Source organism: Condylura cristata, unplaced genomic scaffold, assembly GCF_000260355.1.
Source record: "Condylura cristata isolate star-nosed mole 26May11 unplaced genomic scaffold, ConCri1.0 scaffold00005, whole genome shotgun sequence".
In the NCBI taxonomy this organism is placed as follows: domain Eukaryota; kingdom Metazoa; phylum Chordata; class Mammalia; order Eulipotyphla; family Talpidae; genus Condylura; species Condylura cristata.
In genome coordinates, this window is record NW_004567106.1 from 61,454,523 (window position 1) to 61,474,677 (window position 20,155).

At 54.6% G+C, this 20,155-nt stretch overlaps 1 protein-coding gene across 1 annotated transcript in view; it reads right to left on the reverse strand.

Annotated features, from left to right (window-relative positions):
* Nucleotides 1–4,008: 4,008 nt before the first annotated feature.
* Nucleotides 4,009–20,155, reverse strand: part of PLXNA4 (plexin A4) — a 415,861-nt gene continuing 399,714 nt past the window's right edge. Inside the window, exons 30-32 of the mRNA XM_012720772.1 lie at nt 19,382–19,594; nt 12,974–13,124; nt 4,009–10,556 (exon numbers count right to left, since the gene is read on the reverse strand). Coding sequence (XP_012576226.1) covers nt 10,461–10,556; nt 12,974–13,124; nt 19,382–19,594 — 460 coding nt within the window. The 3' untranslated portion in view covers nt 4,009–10,460. The remainder of the gene's footprint in view (nt 10,557–12,973; nt 13,125–19,381; nt 19,595–20,155) is intronic.

The window sequence follows — 20,155 nt, forward strand, 5'->3', positions numbered from 1 at the left end:
GCGACACCGCCTGCTCTCAGTGCTCTGTAATCCTAGTCTGATCGCCTGATCATCTCAGCCACTCTGGAAGGAAGCCTTATTGTTCTCATTTTTCCAAATGAGAAATCTGAGATGGTTGGGAACTTGCCCCTGGAAGCAGGGCTGGGCAGCAGTGGGCATAACTTCACCCCTGGTGCATGCAGAGAATGTGTTAAGGCTGCCAGGGAGGGATTTGGAGACCCGTCCCGGGCATAGAAGCTGCTGCTGGTCGCCTAGGCCAGATGCTCATGATTCTGGCTCCCTGGAGCTTCACCTGCGCTGTGTGTAAGAACTCATAAAGAAAGAGGCAAGTCACAGTGAGAAAAGGGGCTTGAGTACCTCACACCCAGGGAGGACCACCCACCAAGCTTCTTCATTAAGAAAACAGGATGAGCATCGGTGAATGGGGCCCGGAGCACAGCCTGGGGGCCCATCTATGGCCGCTCTACTTCCTGATGCCCCCAGTCAACATCAAGTACACAGAACCTTGTAGATCATGTTTTAAAATGACGTTGGTTGGGTTCATCCCTAGGTGGAGACAGCTCCCCTCCCACCCCCGAGGTGACGTGAGACATGGCTATACGACTTCCATGGGGCTGGAAGCATCTTCCCCCCACAGGCAGGCTAGACATCGGGGGAGGAAACCTCCAGTTCCAAGTCGGTAGGAGGCGCTCTCCTCCTCTTCCTCCTCCCTCCTCCACTCCACTCCACTCCACTCCACTCCACGTCCTTCTTCCTGTTCTCTCTACATTTGCTCTTTCTTTTCTGAATCATCCCCTTCTTCCCTAATCAGCCCTAAAATGCAGCTCCAGAAAATCAGAAACTTTCACTAAATGATTCTCATTGAGTGTAAATAGCCAATAATGCTCTTAACAAGAAGACATAAGTCAAAAGAATAGTTCTCTGTAGTGAAGGCTAAGACTTCACTCATCAGTTCTGGGGTAAGAAGCTTCCCACTGGTCACATGAAACCTCGTGTGGGCTGTATCTTGTGGGGGCTGCTATCAGCAGCCCTTACCCCTCAGTGACCCCAAACAACAGATTGTGTCATCTGCTCGTATAACCTCAGGATCATCTGTGGTTCCACTCTGTGTCATTTTGTCTTCTCTCTGTGGTTCTGGCTAATGGAGCACTTCTCCTGGAGCACTCCTTATAGAGCACTGATGATAGACCTCTGCTGCTGGAGCTCTTCTGGTGGAACACTGCTGATGGAGCACTGCTGGTGACATTCTTAGGACTCATATTTCAGGGCCTCAGTGTGAGTGGTTTGGCAAGCCTCCATTACTGGGGCTAAAGCTATGTCAGCCAGACACAATCTACCAGCTAACCCTACACATGCACCTGTCTTCAGGCTTACCTATAGCGGCCCTGCAGGCTCGGGACAGTGTTCAAGGTGGGGGTTTGGCTAAACCACTGAGCAGGTTTAAGAAAGGAGAGCCTGGTCTCTACCTGGGAAAAACAGCCAGTCCCAGGCAAGCAACCAAGAAAGTGGTAAAGCTTTTGTTTCCTAAAGGTAAACTATTCCTGGGAGGGAGGCTGTGGCCATACATGGACATGAACAGAGTGGGGAAGACGACCCTGAGGGCAAATCGGTAGCCGCTGGCTTTGACTTCATTCTGCCCCTCCGTCCCTCCCACCCCCATCATGATAGACAAGCACTGGATGCTTGTTAAGCTTGGAGACGTGAACTCGACAAGGATGGTCTCTGCCTTCAGCGGTCTCATAGTAAAGCAATCAGAACATATACATATTTCATAAGGTGACTTCCCTTTCTGCGATGAATAAATAAGGCATCTCATATGGAGTCAATTGTGCCCCCCAACCTATACTCCTCCATTTGGCCCTAACCCCCAGGTGACTAAATGTGGATACAGGGCCTTTAGGAAATAATTAAGGTTGAATGAGGTTGTAAAAGTGGGGTCCCATTCTAATAGGATTAGTGTCTTAAGAAGAAGAGACAGCAGAGGTTTCATTCTCTCTCCACTCATACATCGTGGAAGAACCAGGCTACAGAAGGTCCTGTTTGACAGCCAGGAAGGGCGACCTCACAGAAGGGAGCTTCCAGCCCTGGTTCTGGGGTCTGGGACTTCCAGTCTTTAGAGAAATGCCTCCTTTATGGCAGCCCAAACAGATGAGCACAACACCCATTTCAAATGTGCTGTTGGTTTGTAAAGTATCAACTTCATGACTAATCATAATACCCCGGTGTGTACAGCCCTTTGCAACGTGCTGGACCTCTGTACTTGAATTCCCTAAATCATCCCTCCCCACAGTCTCCTGGGCATCACGGAACATTAGAACTGTCTTCAATTTATGAGTAAGGAAACAAAATCACGAGAAGTGAACCACCCCCTTGCGTGGCGAGTTGTGATGAAGGGTGAGATCACATAAGTAAAGGGACCTAGAACCCGGCGGGAACCGATGGCAGGGGGAATCCAGGCCCGACATTCAGTAGATCACGCTGCCATGTCACTGCCTGCCTAGCTGTGCGAAGGGGCTACCTCCTTCCTGTTCGTGGAGTTCACCTTCCTGTGAGTTGAAACTGACGAAATCCGCTCTGTTGATCTCCATCTGTCCATTCTGGGCTAGGGCTTGACTCGCTCATTCCAGGTTTCCCACGCAGGTGTGTCTGCTCTCACCTTGTCCCAAGGTTGAAGGGGTTCTGTCCTCATTGACTGTTTTGGCTGTTATTCTATATTACAAATAGGTTTTTTTTTTTTCTGAACTGCAAAATAGAAATGCCTTATATTTACATACACAGGTATACAACTAATTATAACAAAGGTACAGAAGCTTGCCTTTACCAAGTATAACTGGGCTCCACTTTAAATAACATAGGTTTCTTTTTTAAAAACTTTTTTTAAAATCTGTTTTTAATCTGACTAGGATACTCTTCTTTAGGAGTCAAAACCAGAAGACACCTCTTGGCTGGGAGGTATCCTTGGATCTGAAGCATCTTGGGATCCTGGCTTCTGGCTGTGTCCCTGAGTAAGTACAGTTCAGAACGGGTCTCTTCTAGGGGGAGGGACAGTGTTTCAGGGCAGGACCATGACCAGGTCCCTGGACACCTCACCGGGTCACCTCCTGACCTCCGAGGTTCCCCTGTCCCCCTCACCCCCTTCGCCCTTCCCCTCCTCTCCCTCCCTGCAAATGCCCTCTGCTCACGTTGGGGAGAGCTGGGCTTTGAAGGCTGGGGGAGTCCAGCATTGGTAGGAGGGGAGCAGAAGGGACAGAGGGGTGGCAGCTTGGCCTGAAGCCCTATGGCAGTTGGGTCCCTCAGGGTCTTTTCTATATTCCTCCCTTAATCTTTCCATTTCCTGTTTCTGTCTTTTCCCTCTTTATCCTGCTTCCTCCTGATTCTCTCTCACTGATCAGTTTCCATGTTAAATAATAACATTGCATTTCTTGGAGGTGTGGAAGTGCAGGGAGGCCAAAGTGTCTGCCTAGCTGCAGGGCCATAGCCTTCCTCCCCCAGGCCGGGCCTAGGCTCCCCTCCCCCTCACCACCTTCCCTAAGCCAGCATGGGCCCAGTGGAGTGGGGAGCAGCAAAGTGCTGGCCGCTTCCCTCCAGCTATCGAAAGTGGGGACAGAGCTACATACACGGGGATGGAATTGCCCAGAAGAGCTGATGCAGTGCGTTACCTGTGTCCTCTCCAGCCCTAAACGGTCAGGGGCGTCTCCCTGGACAGCCGTGTTGAGGACTCAGAGGCTGACCAGGTTGTGTGGCACTGTGATGTTTGGGCTGTTAGGGACTCTGAGCGGCAGCTCAATGTCCCTCTCTTACCACCCCAGAGAAGGCTGCTGCTTTGCCATGGAGAACAGAGCCTCAAGTGAGAGGAGCCGTCTTGGCGGTTGAGTTGAGGCACCTTGTAGCTGGAGAGAGATGCTGGATCTCTAAAACAGTGTCCGCCTCATGCTCCTGCACAGTCTTGCCCCACTCCCTTCCAGCCAGATGGCCAAAGAAAGACTGAGATTCCAAAGCGCATTTTTATTATTTTTTAATAAACTTTATTCTATATTACAAATAGGTTTTTTTTTTGTTCTGAACTGCAAAATAGGAATGCCTTATATTTACATACACAGGTATACAATTAATTATAACAAAGGTACAGAAGCTTGCCTTTACCAAGTTATAACTGGGCTCCAATTTAAATAGCATAGGTTTCTTTTTTAAAAACTTTTTTTTTTAATCTGTTTTTAATCTGACTAGGATACTCTTCTTTAGGAGTCAAAACCAGAAGACACCTCTTCCTCGAATAGATTTCATCCACCTGTCTTTGAGGCTCAGTATAACACTGTTGTCTAAAGATGTGGTTGGTTTGCGTTGTTTTAACCAAGGGTCAGTGTTCAAGGTAGGAGCTTTATGGAAACAGAAACAGGGCGGCAGGACCGGAAGGTGGGGAGACCAGGAGTGACCTGCTCCACCTCCTTCAAGGGCCATTCCTCCATTCCTGTCTCTCCTCTCCCTCTAGCATTTGAGACTTAACTCTGGGTCATCTGACCAGGCCAGACTCCTCTCCCCCCACACCTGGCTCACTGAGCCATTGTCTCTTGTAGTCTGGAGTTGCTGGTTGCTATGGTAACTTGGCAGGACCTTGCTGCAAGATAGGCTGGTCCCTGCAAGCAAACATGAGGAGGAAGGCAGCAGCATCCAACCCTCCCTTCCCATCTCAGGGCCTGGGGGTCTCATTCTTGGTCAACACAGCCAGCACAGTGTGCAGGACCTCAGACCCCCAAGGGCCCCGGGCCCAGGCAGGGAGTGTCAGGGAGGGTCATGCACTCTAAAACACAAAGTCATTGGTTTCCAAATGAAAACAAGATTCTTTGAGGTAAACTAGCTTTTCTTTTTCAAGAACAGAAGGTTTGACGAGCTGACAAGCAGACAGGAACATCAAGGGAGGGAGCGGGAAGAACACGGGGAGCCCTTTCCCATCCTGGTCTGGTGCCTGAACTATGTTCTCCAGTCTGCTGGGGTGAGCAGTCCCAGTTTCTGAGTGTCCTTTGCCTTGTTCTGTCACTGTGTCCTCTGTTTTGAGTTCTACTCTTGTAAGGAGCCCTTCCAAAATGTGCTTGAGTGGGAAGATCAAAGTTATGAACAGAAGAAGTTCTAACTCCAGGTAAAGAAATGGGTAGAAGAACAGCTGCATAGACTGAGTCTATGTCCATGAGCATGCGTGTTTGGGGGCAGGGGGCGACGTGGGTCACCTTGAGCCATCCCTAACAGGGCGTCTCTACATTTGAAGGGAACCTGGAGAGAAACTTGTGGGACCCAACACCACCAGAGGCAGCCCTGAGACACCAAGACTGAAGAGATTGGAGGGGGGTCCTGGCCCCGGGCCTACCTCACTTTCTCTGCCAAGACAAATAGAAAGTTCTTTTTATCCATTAGGCATTTTGTTCCATTTCGCTTAGCTTTGCTTCGGGTTGTCATCAGCCTGCTCGAAGAATTGAACTGGAAAAAGAATCTAAATTGGAACGCTAATAAGTATTACTTTTATAATCCCCAAATCCTATATATTTTACGAAGTTGGGTACTCCTCCAAATAAAAAAATAATTTTATCGGGGAACAAAAATTTGAAGATTTTTTTTTAAAGTCTCTCTTGAATGTCCAAAACTTTTACTGTGAATTCCTTTCTGAGCGAGGGGCTGGCGTTGCCCCCAGGAGGGGTTTAGCCACTCAGACCAAGAGCCTTGTAGCGAGCGTCCTGGGGTCTCTCAGAGCTGCCTCGTCAGTGTCACCTTCCCACCCTGTGAAATAAGGCTCATTTGCTGCACCCATGTGGGGGTGGCGGCAAGGGTAGGGGGTGGCATTTTGGGCTCCTACCCACCAAGGTTCAGTGGTAGTGTCAGGAATATAGCAGCCACGGAGGACACTTCCCCTGGCCCTCTACGCCGGGGATGTCCTGACCCATTTTTAATAATGGGGGAGGCACCTCCCCAGCCTCCAGCCTCCCGCCACCCCCTTGGACGTCACAGCGACAGGGTTTTGCTTTTCCTCCCAGTAATTTGGACCTTACATCCAAACCTTGGAGGCCCTTGCATGGACTGGGAACATGGATGTAGGGTCTGCCTGGGCTGGGGTCTTCTCCAGGGTCTTGTGGGGGACCCTGGTCCCTGGAGGGTATCCATTCACAGAAATGCCTCTCAGAGAACTTTCAGACTTGGACTGGGGTGACCATGGGGTGGCCCATCCCTGGAAGAGAGGGCGGCCAGGCCCAAGAAGGACGTGCTTTGGGCCAGGCCTTCTGCCTGCGGGTCACCTCCTGTCTCTCCCGCCTCCTTAGCTCTCTGAGGTGGCAATGTTTGCTTCTGATTAATGATAATTAACCTTAGCCTTCCCTTGGCTAAGTCTCGGACTTGCAGTCCGTGATGACAAAAGAATAGTCCTGAGGAAGGAGACAGATGGAAATCAGGACTTTCCTTTTAGGTCCAAGTGAGCAGTAGCCTCTACTTGGATTAGTCCCAGCATCGTTTAGGGGTTCTAGAAACATCGGCAGGACTTGCCTCTTAACTGGAGGCCATTTGGAAAACTATTGCTGTGGCTCCTCTGAGGAGGGACCCACCTTTCTGAGAGGCAGCACCATTCCTAGAGGGCCTACAGAGGGGCCGGGCGGCTCCTGTACCCCACAAGGGACAAGGCCTGGGGCCAGAGACTATGCGTGCAGGAGGTGGTTGGAGAGGGACAGGGAGGGGACACTCAGAGGCCAGACATGCAAAGGGGACATGAGCAGAGGGACCTGGAGCATCGGAACGTTCTCACCAGCCTGGACTAGGGTGTGAGAGCAGGGCCGGGGCCCTCACAATCGGCCCTGCCCGCTTCTTGTTTTTTGCGACCTCAAATGTTGGGATTAAAAATGACGTCTCTCTGGTCACGGCCTTGCTCTTGGGTCTCAGGCCCCAGTCCCTGGCCTGCAGCTCCCCTTGGGGGAGGGGCGAGGTATCTGTCTCTCTAGAGTGTGAACGTACCTTGGTGGGTGGGGCACTCAGGTTATCTTGTCCCCAAATTTAAAACTACAGAGAGAAGAAGGCAAGAAGTATTTTCCTGAGGAAGTAACTGACCCAATAGCCAACCTCACTTAATGACACTGTCTGAAGGTGCCCAGAAATGTCGGGATCACGGTATGAGGGACATAGAATGACAAAGGCCACCTCTGGGGAGACTTGTGTCCTTGGGAGAAGTGCCCAGCTTGCAACTATCTTCTCAGTTTCTGTCTGGTCAAGTGCGGGGCCCCCCAAAGCTCCCCGTCTCCCTACCTTCAGCCCACTTGCCTCTGGCATTCAAATCCCACCTCACGCAGCGGCCCTTTGAACGCATGAACTCTTTGCAGCTGTGTGGTCTGGTGGTCACAGGGGAGGACACGGGGGTGGGGAAGGCCATTTCCTCCTGCTCTGTGCCTAGGACTCAAGGAGTCAGATAAAGGTCCCACCTTCAACAGATCGGTGACCCTGCCAGTGAGCCGTGACGGAGAGGAGGGCCTCCCCACACCCGCCAGGGCCAGGACCCGTCTGCCCACACCCCTTCTATGGCTAGAACTGTCCTCCTTGCCACTTGGGCAGCTCTCCGCGTCTCCGCTCTGCCAGGGGCAGATGGAGGATCCCAAGGAAAGGTTTGGAAAGAGGATTTTGGGGAAAGGACAGCATTTTGAACAACACTGCCTTATCTTGACTCAAACATATCACACGTGCACCGAGAATCCAAACGGAAGAAACAGAAAACAAACATGGAAAGGGACAAGAATATTTCCGGGCAAGACAGGCTGTGCTTCTCCTCGCCCCATTCCATTTCTGCGCCTCCAGGCAGGCCAGAGGTGTGGGCAAAAAGGCACCAGCAACCCCCCCCCCCCACCTCAGCCGAGAAAATAAAACCTCTCCCGGAGGGAGGAGCGCGAGGGACACGTGTGCCCTCGCCTCCTTCCTGACATTTCTCTGAGGTGTTTGAAGGGTCTCTTCTAACAAAAACACGGGGGGAAATGTACCGACAAAGGAACGATAACAATAATAATAATCCAGTAAAAAATAAACGCTTCCGCAGACCTGGGAGGACAGTCTTATTCTTCTGCTTGTTCATTATTTTTCTAACTGTGCAAAACTTAAAAAATAAATGGAAACACACTCACTCACACACACGCAGCTGCCATTCAGCAAATCTGTGTTAAATATGTCTGTGTCTCTCTCCTCTCTGACCCTCACATGTGCAAAAATAGTTTCACGAGCGAGGCAGTGCTTGCTGGCTGCCAGGGGCCCTGGGATTCTGGGGAGGAAGAAAACCACCAAGGGTGGAAACTCCTGCGCCTTCATCTCGCACTTCACTTGCCAAAACTTTGGGTTATTCTCTTCCTTGACATGCATCTTTCCCTTGGGTAGGTGACTTGGGCTTCCGGCCACTCTTTGTCCACCTTGATGTCACGTGATGCCCTGTGGGTCACTCCTTCCCGGCCTCCAGTCAAGTCCAAGCCCGGGCCAGTGACCACCCTGGTTTCCTGGGAGAGCTGGCCTCTCCCTGTACCCTCCAGCTCCCCACCTTCAGCAGAGAAAGCCAGCACTGAAATGCCCTGAAGCTGCAGGATGAATGACAAGCGAGAGAAGGGAAACACTTCAAAATCCTCCTACCTAGGACAAGAACTCACTCTGGGCTCTCTGCCGCTACAGACATACATGCTCACACACACAGGTGCACACGTGTTCCCCTCCAAAGAGGCCAGCATTCTGGAGAATGGGGTGCTCCATAGCACCCTGGATCGGTATAGTTCCTTCCCCTATTGCGGGGGGCTTGTTTTCAGTGGATGGCAGGGGATGATCTCAGAGGCGGGGGGACTGAGGCTCGGACTGTGGACTCCTCATCTTCAACCCCACCTTAGATGGTTCTTCTCGTCTCCAGGGTGGCAGACAACTGGATACCAGCGCTGCCAGCACAGACTGCTGCTTCTGTGGGAGACGGGAGCAGACGTGTCTAGGGTCCCTTGGAAATGGCCATCTCTCGCCATCGCCCCAGCTCCCCTTCCCTCACCTAGCGAGCACACATCTGCCTGACTAGCTAAAGCGGTGTGTCCACAGATAGCAAGGCAGACAGATGGAAGAGGATGGAGAGCCAGGTGCAGGGCCCAGGTCTGTGCTGTGTCCCTTCTCTCATTTCCAGCCTGGTCCTTTAGCGTGATGTGTCGGTCCCTCCCGGAGGTGAAGAGCAGGGGGCTGGTGGGGCTGGCATCTTCCTTAGTCTCTGTGGGACTTGTGCTATGGGGATCTCTTAGTGACAACTATTGAAGGAGGAAAGCGGCTAAAGATATAGCTGAGATGTTGATGAAATAATTCCCAAGGGATTCTGGACAGTCCAGTGACAAAGTCACCTGCATAGCAATGGCACCAGATTCTGCAGGGGTGCAGGGCTAGACTGCCCCAACCTCTGTGGAGTCCTCAGGAAGGCTTGTGGGGATGGAGCCATGGAGACGGCCGGAGGTAGAATCTCCTAGATGCACTCTGCATTTTACGCTGATCCTGGGTGAGCGATGGCCAAGGAGGACGGAGTGCTCGAGACAGCCCTGGGGGACCTGGCAATGGATTAGACCCGTGAGCACAGTTGCGATTCTTCTGCATCGGGGGGGCGAATGGCAAACAACCAAGTCTGCCTTCAGAGTAGCTGCAGCTCTCTTCCCTTGGCTCTCCTTCCATGTTACACTTCTGCCACTGTGAGCCAGAATAAGAGGTTAGGAGCGTCTCCATGGTGGAATGAAACTGCTATTCTATCTCCTGTCTGCTTTCCATAGGCAGGGGAGGAGACCAGGCAGGCGGGTCCCTCCAGGCACTAGGAAGGACTCCTAGAAGACTCGAAGGGGAGCGAGACCTCTGGAAACCAACTCAACGCGCGAGAGGCGTGCACAGAGCCCCTTTCGATCCTTCGCACCTGCTCCACCAGCTGCAGGCAGGGTGGCCTCCTCCTCATGGTTGCAAAGAGACCAGCCCCCAACTCAACTGCCAGAAATGGAGAGCCAGGCGCGTCTTCCCAGTGAGGATAATACTGAGCTCAATGCGTCTTCCCCAGACCAAGGATCAGACAAAGGTGCACTCTCCGGAAGGGGAGGTGAATCAGCAGCATAGCAGCACCTTCTGCCAAGGTCCCTCACCCCTGCCCGGGCCCCGCTTCTGATGCAGAGGACCCGCTGGGAGAGCCAGCCCTGCCGGGGTCTTAGGGTCACGTGCCTGCAGGGGCCCATCCTGGATGAACGGAGGGTCGGTGGCTGGGTTCCATCGTGTTGGCCGAGCAACTGAAAGAGAAGGTATCCAGGCAGGAGGGAGAGACAGAAAGGGCAGAGAGAGGGAGAGGGAAAGCACTGTTCAGGGGGTGCTGCAGATGCCAGTGGGAACTTGCACTTGGTAAAGATGATAATCTAGACTGAGGCACGGCTTGGTGTGTCCCCACCTCCAGGGCGGCCCTGGAAGGACGGGTCTCAGCTGTCTAAGCTCATGAGGGTTATGACTTGTTCTAGTTTGTAGGCCAGTTTCTGCTTCCCGCACTGGTCATCGTGGTCCAGAGGTCCGAGGATCTGCAAAGGGCCAAGCACAGATTGGTTAGGAGTTGGCATGCCGAAGTCTGGGTTCACTTGGGCAGATGCACCCATGAGGCCGTGGAGCGGTGGCCGGGGAATGGGAATGGGGAGGTTTGTGGGGGGGGCACTTGGACAAAGGCACAATGTGTGTGCACCCCAGGATCACAGAGCCCTGGTCTCAGCACACATGTCTGAGTAAACGTGTTCTCTCTTCTCATGCCCATGGCAGACGGCTGGCAGGGGCAGATGACATCTGTGCAAGGATGTCCAGGTGCCTTCAGGTTAAATGGCTGCGTGTCCCGTGCCCATGGGGAATGGGGAGCTCAGGGTCCAGGTGTGGTGTGATTTCATGGACACTAGGAAATCCAAAGAAGGATGACTTTCCCCGCTGGTTCCCTGAGACCCAGAATTCCACATTTCTAGAGTAGTTGGTTTAGTATGACTTGTTATAAACACTCGAAGAGTTAATTCTTCAGCTTTTCCGGTCATTAACACCTAAGGGAGCTTGTGGCTAAGGCCTTGTCTGAGATTAGACGGTTGGTGCAGGACAACGACAGGAACATCGCTGCTCGTGATAGTGTGTTAGAACTGGACTCAGGACTCAGACCCAGCAGTGATGTGGGAGTAACAGGCAGTCAGTCTCAAGTGGGCTGAAACTTGTATCCCCTCACTGACTCCTCTGTCAGATATGGAAATGACCGGCCCGTCTAGTCTGCTCTGGTGGAGCGAAAAACGTCAGAGAACAGCTGTGAGCAGCTAGAACGCAGCTGCCCCTGGGCAGTGGGTGAACAGGCAGGAACCTACTGGTGCTGGGGTCTGCGGGGAGGGACAGAGGGGGAAGAGGAGACTGCAGGCTTGAAGGGAGACTCCCAGAGCTTGGGGTTCCCAGGCCCATGAAATGTATTTTTTTTTTAAAGATTTATTTATTGGCCCTCCCTGGTGGCCCAGAGGGTTAAAGCACAGCACTGAGAGGCTGAAGCCGCTTCCGCATGAGTTCAATCCCCGCCAGCCCCAGAGGTGACCACATGGCGTGGCAGACCTCTCCTGACCCACCCGCTGCTCCCCTCAGCAGTGTACTTCGTCGATCTGCCTGTTCTGCTCCCCATTCTGTCTCTGGTGAAGCCTCTCACCGCCCCTGAGCCTCTGGCCTGTACCCCAGTTCTGTATCAGGTAAATGTATGTATTTCTGCATACAGAACTGGGATACAGGCCAGAGATGCTAGGGGCGGTGAGAGGATTCATGTGTTCTGGGGAGCAGAACAGGCCGAATGATGAAGTACACTGCTGAGGGGAGCAGCAGGTGAGCAGAGGTCTGCTGCGCCCTGTGGGTCACCTCTGGGGCTGTAGATTGAACTCGCACTGAAGCGGCTGTGGCTAGCTTGCAGTGCTGCATCCTAACCCCCTGCACCACCAGGGAGGGCCAAAATGCATTTTGAATAGAAAAGACCAAGCAGAGCTGCCAACATGTGTGCTGGCCAAGAGCCTCCCGTTACTGGCGTGGACGGCTCATACAGACAGACCATTCTAACGAGAGTGGACGTGTGTGCTGCAGGTAGCGACACAGGTTTTCCAAGACAAGATGCTTCCCCAGTTGCCCTCGGAGACAGCGTTCTCTGCACTATCCCTACTTCTCTGGCGCGGGTAGTTGTCAAACTTTGCCCTGACTGGCCCTAAGGCACCACCCCAGGCTCCCCCTCACCCAAGGCTCTCGGCTTTACGCTGGCCCATGGGACACTGGTGCAGCTGCCAGGGAGCCTCCCGAAACCCGGGGTCCTACCCCTTCTCTCAGCAGCAAGGCTGGGAGTGGCTTCAGTTCCTGTCACCAATGTTACTAGGAGAGCAAGTGGTGCGTGCTGTTCAGGGCCTTGGATTCAGACCCACCTGGTCTACCTCGTAAGGCCCAGAAAACCCCGTAAGAATCTGTGTATTGGCCTGAAACGAGGTGGTGTCCACAGGGACACAGACCCCAAAGGAGGCTTTCCAGCCGGGGAGGACCCCAACTAGCTGGTGTAAGTGCTCTGTTCTGACTCTCGCCTGTTCTGTCCCGTCCTCCTCTGCTCTAGTCTGGTCTGGGTGGCACCAGACCACCTCACCTGCCCATGGGAACAGGGAGGCCCTTGCTTACATAGCATCAGGCCCAAGAGATAAATGGGACACAGTAAGAGTAAGAAGGATGGGGAAGAAGAAATAATAAAAAAAGACATGAACACCTCATCCTTATGCTGGAGAAGAAGGGGGTTTGATGAGGAGTGTGCAGAATGGAAGCCTCTAGAGTCCCCATCCTTAGAACACAGCCCCATATCCAGGGGACGGTGCAGGTGGGGGCCTGGGGCGCTGGGGTGGGGTGTTTTGGGGCACCATGCCAAGGCTGCTCTCTGCCCCAGCCCCCCTACAGCCCCCGTGGGCCTGCTCACCTCCTCGCTGTACTTGCCCACGTAGGAGAAGATCTCTGAGAGTGCGCTCATGGTGTTGAACTCATTCATGTGCATCCGGGACTGCTCGGCCAGATAGGCGTTCATGTCCTGGTCGCTGATGGCAGGCATCTTCCCGATGTCTGAGTAGTACCTGCCAAGGGAAGGCATGGGGAAGTTGCTGGAGCCGTGCACATGGGGAGAGACATGGAAACTCCTGGCACCCTGCCTGGGCCAGGGGCTGTCTGTTTGGGGGCCCCTCCAGGGCCCCTCCCTCTAGGCGGTGCATCTGGCCCAGCTCCCACGGGCACAGAGGGAAGGAACCTGGGACCTGGCCAAGGCTTTGGCAGAGAGTGGACAGGGGTGGGACCCATCTCTGCGCCACCTCTGCTCCTAGTAGCCAAGAGTGGTCCAGCTGGTCACATTGAGTCCCTCTAACGTCCCTTGTCATAGATGCGGTAGGTGCCCCCCACAGGGCTCCAGACTCTTTCCAGTGGTGCCTCTGCAGGGGTGAACGGGGGGGTGGGCAGGGCTGCGCTGCTTGGGGAGAGAGGCTCGCAGAAGGCAATCAGTCACTGTCACTTGCAGCTGTGCACTGCTGTCAACTGGTTAATTAGATGCCAGCATTTACATTTTTAATTTCTGCAATTTGACATTTTATGCAGCAAACCCCAACTCCCCTGCCAGAGGAGAACTACGCCACTTCCTAATGAGGGACCGAGGGGCCCCAGTGTCCCATGGCTCACCCTCTCCTCCCAGGCCCCTTCGGAGGGGGGCTCCATGGCAGGGACCAGGTCACTGCCAAGGCGCATGTGGGAGCCAGCCCAGGAAGCAGTGCTGTGGACCCAGCCCAGCCCACACTGGGCATCGACGTGGGGGCTGGGCACAAAGTTTCCAGAGGGGAATCTGGCCCGTGTGCGGCCAGTGACGGGTGCTGGGAGTTCCCAGGACTCAAGAACTGATGGGCCGCATCGGGGCTCCAGGACCGCCTGCATCTCTCCCAGCTTCCGTCCCTCACTTTACTGACCGTGAGCACTTCAGCCCTGGGCCTGCTCCCCAGCTGCACCCCTGGCCATAGTACCAGGAGCCGTGGAGGCCCCAGGGATGCACGCACATGGGCCTGCAGCCACGAGGCTCCAGGGTCTGCACGCAATGACGGTTCATCTGCCCCAAGCATTGCCAAGTCGGGCGAGGGGGGACCGCTGCCTGCTCTGAGCCATGGCATGGGCTGCAATCATTGCAAAAGGAGTGGGAGCGAGATAAATAGGGGGGTACAGAAGGCAGGGGAGGGGAGCCTGGTCACACAGACGCACCTGTCAATGGCTTTGCTGAGCTGAGTGCATATGGCAGGGTTGCTCTGGCCAGAACAAGCTGCCCTGAGGGCCCAGGACAAGCGCTGCAGGGGACGGTCCCGCTTGGAGGGGCTCAGCCCCCACGGGCCTCCATCTGCCACCATCTTCTTCCCCCACTCCCTGCCCTCCCCACCTCGAGAACCCTTCTGTTCCCTGTCCTGCTTCATTTCGGTTCCTGCTCCATCCCAGAGCGGCCCACTCTCCTCCAGGCCTGAAACGCACCCCCTGTGGGCCTGTCCTGTCCTCAGGTTGCTTGGGGTTCAGGAAATTGAGAGACTGGATTCACTGCCCTATTTCCGGAACACCATAAAGGCCAGTGCTCCATGTTGGAGCGGACAGCCGGGGTCTGCACAGTGCCGGCCTCGCCTTCCCCAGGAGGCCTGTGTCCCCACCCTCGTGGGCTCCATGCCCAAATGCGTTTGCCGAGTGAAGGCTTATCCTCACGGGTTCTACTGGGATAAACATTCACAAAAGACGGATTCTGCTTCTGTCCCGTGGCCAGCAGCCATAGGCTCTGCTCACAGAGAGGCACTGGACCTTCCTCCAGACATGGCACTCTTGCCCTCTGACCGCCAGGCTGCCTGAGCAGGATGGAAATCCCTGGCCCCCACTGACAGGACATGATCACCACCGAAGTACAGACCTGGGCTGCTGTGCAACCTTTTACAGCAAGATGGCTGTTTGTGTCAGGCTGTGTGCAGACCGCTGCCTGCCTGGCTCCCAAGAAGCACACGAACCCTAGTCAGGGGCCCCCATTAGCACTGGAAACAGGAGACTTCATCACTATGTCCCTCCCCAGTGGCTAGTCTCATACCAAAGCCCATTTCTCCAAAGAGAATATGCAGAAACTGTGTGTGGGGGCGGGGAGGGGAGGGTTGCTGAGGGTGTGTGGAAGAGAGCTGGGGTCTAATCTCACCTGAAGGTGATCGCCCACCTGGACCTGATGGCTCATGGGGAGGCGTTGCCCGAATCAACAGCGGGCTCAGGCTAGATCTCCCTGGCCTGTGGCGGGCAGAGGGGTGGAAGGTGTACATGTCCACCGCCATACTCTAGCACAGAGGCAGACGGACCGTGTGTTCTCATATCCGCAGGTGCTCAGCCACTGGTGGACACCTCAGAATCCTGGGTAAGCGGGGGGCCTGGGGTCCTGCCAACATCCCCCCCAGGCTCACCCCCAGCCTGTCTGGTGCTCCGCGGCTCATCCTCCCTGCGAGGCTTTGCTGATGCTGCCTTGGCCTCTCCCTGTTCCTCTGGGGGCTCTGCTCCTACTCAGGCATCCCCTTGCCAGCCCCCTGGAGCCTGATGCTGACCCTGCCCTGAAATGTCTCTGTAGCATACAGCTCCTTTCCCAGCTGTGCTGACCTCGGTGCTGGGCTCAGCCTCTGAGAAGCCTTATTGATGATGAAGAATGCAACCATGTCCCACTAATGAATGAACGTCAAGCAAGTGTTCTTACCAGCTGACTGCAGAGAGGAAGGGAAAGGTCAGTCTGGTTCCCTGCACTTGAACTTACGCCACAGAATGTGCACCTGCTGATGAGCCCTTCAGAAGGAACTAGGGCTGTGAGTGTCCCCCAGAGCCCCCACTGAGCTGATCAAGGCTGGCTGGGGGATCTGGCTCTCACTACGGCCTTGTCAGCTTTCTTTGCTGAGCCTGCTCCTGCCTGGCAGGATGCCATCGCCCCGACATTCCTGATGCCATTCTGGGGAGCCCCTCTGATGGCAGGTGCCAGCAAGCAGGAGCCTGTACACTGGGCCCAGTGTGTAATGGTGGCTTCTCATCTCTGCCTTCAGGGTCGCTCCTGACAGAGGAGGTTGGTCTAGCACCCTGAACTCATAGGGATAAACTGAGCGTTGTCATCCCCTCAAACATCTCAAGGACAAAGCTGCAGAAACAAGACACTCAGGGCCTGATGTGCTCTGTGCCCTGGAACTTGCCCTTCCAGATCTTCCTTCCAGGACTCTCACACCTCTCCAGGCCCAGCAGAACGGGGTGCTCACTCACTGAGCCCCCTCTCTGACAGCTCATGGGGCCTGCCTGGGAACTTCGCGTCCTCCTTGACCACCCCAGCCACAAGGGAAGGTGTAGTCTCGTATGCCCCGAGAGCCTGGTACAGCCCTCGGGGATAGCTCACACGTCTGACTCGCGGATTAATGAGTAAGTTAATGAGATGACTGTACACTCCCCCCAGGATTGCTCTGGGGTGGACTGTCACCGTTTTATATTCTGAATGGATGGCTTCCTTAGGAGGCCTATTGAAAGCACTAGAATTCCTGACCTCTTTCATGCTCTGACACATGTGATAAATGGCATTCGATGTGTGGCACGCCCTCCTGCCAGTCCCAGTGGGCCCACGGAGGCGCCACGGCACTGTCCCGACACGGAAAGCCCATGACGGCGAGTGGAAGGGTGAAGTTGCTGCTGGGGTGACCTTGACACGCTTCCTGGTTTAAAATGAGGGCACATCATTACCCAGCCAGAGCACACGAACACTTCACCGTGACTGGTAATGAAATGGAAATCACAACTCATCACGAAACACCGGCTGGTGGTGACAACCATGGTGAGGGCGAGCCTGCTCTGTACGAGAGCGTAGCAGTGGGTTGCTTTCGGGGAACCAAGGGGTTCTCTTCCCTTTCTCTGGAAGTGGCAACAGACAAAGCCCTAATACTTGGAGGCAGGCGATGAGGACTGGAGTCTGCTGTCGGGCCACCAACATCAGCACAACGAAGTATTTGCAGGACAGGTGAGCTGGGAGGGAGGGTGTGGAGAGAACCACTGCAGGGTGGTAGATGCAGCTCTAGAGACTACCAGCTAGCACAGGTGCAGCAGATTCATCAAGGCTGTGAGGCGGCTGAGTTAATGAGCCTGAGTCCATATGCTTTCTCCCCACTCCACAGAGGCGCCAGGCAAGGTGGGACCATTTCTTGGCCATGACGGGACAGAAGACCCTCTCCTGAAGCACGCAGGACGCTCTACCATGGTGAGACCCTGAGCTGAGCCCCGTGCAGCTGTCCGGCAGCCTCTTCTATAGCAGGTGAACCTGGGTCACAGGAGGATTCCTGCCATCCCGCATCTGAACCAGAGGCGGCCAGTACCCTGGGTGCGTGGGGGAGGGGCGGGCACCGTGGAGCTGGAGAAGTCGCGCTGCCAGACTTCCCTTTCCAGCAGCCAGGCCAGCTCCCCAGGGATGGGAGCGGATGGATGCATTCACCAAGTGAGAGGCACTCTGGGCTTGGGGTCCAGCCCCGCGGGGCCGTCCTCCTGTCCTCTATCTTTGACCCTCATCCCAAAACAAGAGCAGAAAGGACTTGGGACCTCGAGCGAGTGAAAGCTGACTTTCCTGAGTGTGCGCTGGTTGCTAAGAAACTGGTGGGATAGAAATGGAAACCAGCAACTGACTCCTAAAAATACCAGTGGACGGGGTTCCTTGTGACCTGTCGCAGCTGCACAAGTCTCATCCGGCGCCCAGTGGAAGAAGCCAGGAGCCCGGCATACGCGTGATCTCTCCTCTGGCTAGCCAGCTGTTCCGGGAGGGGTTCTCTGTGCCGATGTTCCCCTCAGGTGCCCACCCCTCCACCCCCACCCGAGGTCCTGTCACAGCCACACTCCTTCAGCACCCAGATGACTCCAGCCCCCCTTTGCTGAAGAGCCAGCTGACCACCCTGGGTGGCTTGCTCCCGGCAGCTCTGTCTGATGAGGCTCTGTCCACGACAGGGAGGTGAGAGGCTCTTGTGACTCACACATCATCAGATAGGAGGACAAAAGGTTTGCTCTCCCTGTGATGACTGAGGTCATGCAGCTACCCTGGGCAGCTGCTGGAAAGGAAGGGAGGGTGTCAAAGAGCAGAGGAGCAGGGGAAAGTAAAATTCAGCCTTTCAGCAGAAATGTGTCACTGACGTGGTCCGGACTCCAGCTCCTCTGAGAGCCTCTGCACAGGACAGGCCGCTTCCAGTATAAAGAGAGTGATGGAGGCCATCACTGTCACGTGCAAAGGGATACTGTTCCTTTGGTCTTTAGTCTCCAATCAGGAACCATCTCTGGTCTCTTGTACTCTTTACAGAGGCATCAAAGCTGAGCTTACATCCTGGTTTTCCTATCTTTAGGTTACTTGGGAAGAAGAGCACGAGACTGAATTTGGGCCTGTCAAGTACAGTTGTGCAGGCTGCTCACTGCACAGGAGCTTGATCGAAGGGGGAGCTGGGGCTGATACCTGGTCCGTGGCTCAGCAAGTCACAGACCTGGGGGCGGGTCACGCCCTCTGGGAGAAAGAGGCCCCTTCCTTAACCCTATGGGCTGGTGAGGCCCTACCTAAAGGTCTCGTAAATAGCAGAAAGAAGATCTGAAAGTTGGTCAAGTTTGGGGATTCACTTTTGTCCCAGTCGTTAAAAGTCATCTTAGGCCCATAACTTCACCATTCTGTGTGTCTCTTTCTTCATAGGCACAGAATGAGGTCCCAATGCCTATTCTCTTGAATTCCGGGGAATTGCAAGGCTCCATCTGGCTGCTGAGGGCAGGTCCTCGGCATATTGAACTTCTGTGGCTTAGACAGACCAGCGAAGTTCTAAACCATGAGTTAGCTTTGCACATGGTGAAACCTGACTCTGCAGCTTACGGGTGGAAGCCCAGTCTCAGCAGTGCCCAAGGAATTTGCCATGAGGTCTGCAGGCCATCCGTCCTGGCCTGTGGCTGAGAAAGCACTGCAAAGCCAGGACATCGAGGAGCCATATGAGAATGACGCACAGCGACATCCACAGTAGACATCGGGAGAACTGGCAAGACCCTGGGTACCTAGAAGTTGTTTTTTTTTTGAAGGAGGGGGGTGCACAAGGGAACTGTAGTCCTTCTTGGGTCTAGAAGGCATTTCAGCACTAAGACCTTGGCCTGCCACGCAGGGGAGAGGCAGCTTCCCAGCTCCTGTTTCAGCTGACAGGCTGTGTTGGTGTGGGTGGGCTTGCAATTGCAGGGTCAGGCTTCGTGACTGAGCCGGCCCATAGGAGGGGTGGGGACCCTGGTCGAGGGAAGTTGCCTGCTAAGCACCCCCCCGGCCAGCACTCACCTCTCCACCCAGTTCTTGTAGCTAGGGATATCCTTGGCATACAGCAGCTTGTTGGAGGGCGAGTCCTTGCCCAGCCGGTGCTCCGACGTGGAACAGGAGTCCATGAAGGTCTGGGCCACCACCGACAGGCATGCGTCCGTGATGCTGTTCTTGTGAATGTCGAACACGAACTGGGGGTTCTTGATCATGTTCACCCAGAACCTCAGCGGCAGGCTGTGTGGAGGGAAGAGGTGTTGGTCAGGGGAGAGCCCCAGGGAAGGCTGCAGCTTGGTCTGGAGAGTTCTTTGGGGAAAGAGAAAAGGCTGGGAACCAACTGTTCCTAGAGTCTGCTCCATGCACCCAGTTTACTTTCCCGGGAACTAAGACTCCGCATGACTGAACACTCCACCCCCAGAGACAGTGCTGAGGGCACTGGAGAGGGGCATCCCCCCCTGCAGACTCACAGTCCTCCTTGCGAGCACCAGCTTTGGGTGGGGGAGGCAGCATGTGAGGAATTGCTGACTCTTCCACACTCCGCCTGCTGGGCTGGATACAAGGCACATCCAGTTGGGAAACTTGGAAGAATAGCCTGGAATGTAGGCCTGGTATCTTACCCTCCGCCATCCACTGCCTCATTTGGAAGAAGCCACACCATCCTCCCTGACTGGTCAAAGTAGCTTAGTCTGCGCGGCGAGGGCTGTGGATTCCCGGAGTCTCCAAATTAAAAGTCCACAGCCAGCCCTCCCTAGTGGCGCAGCAGGTTGAAGCACAGCACTGACAAGCTAAAGCCACTTC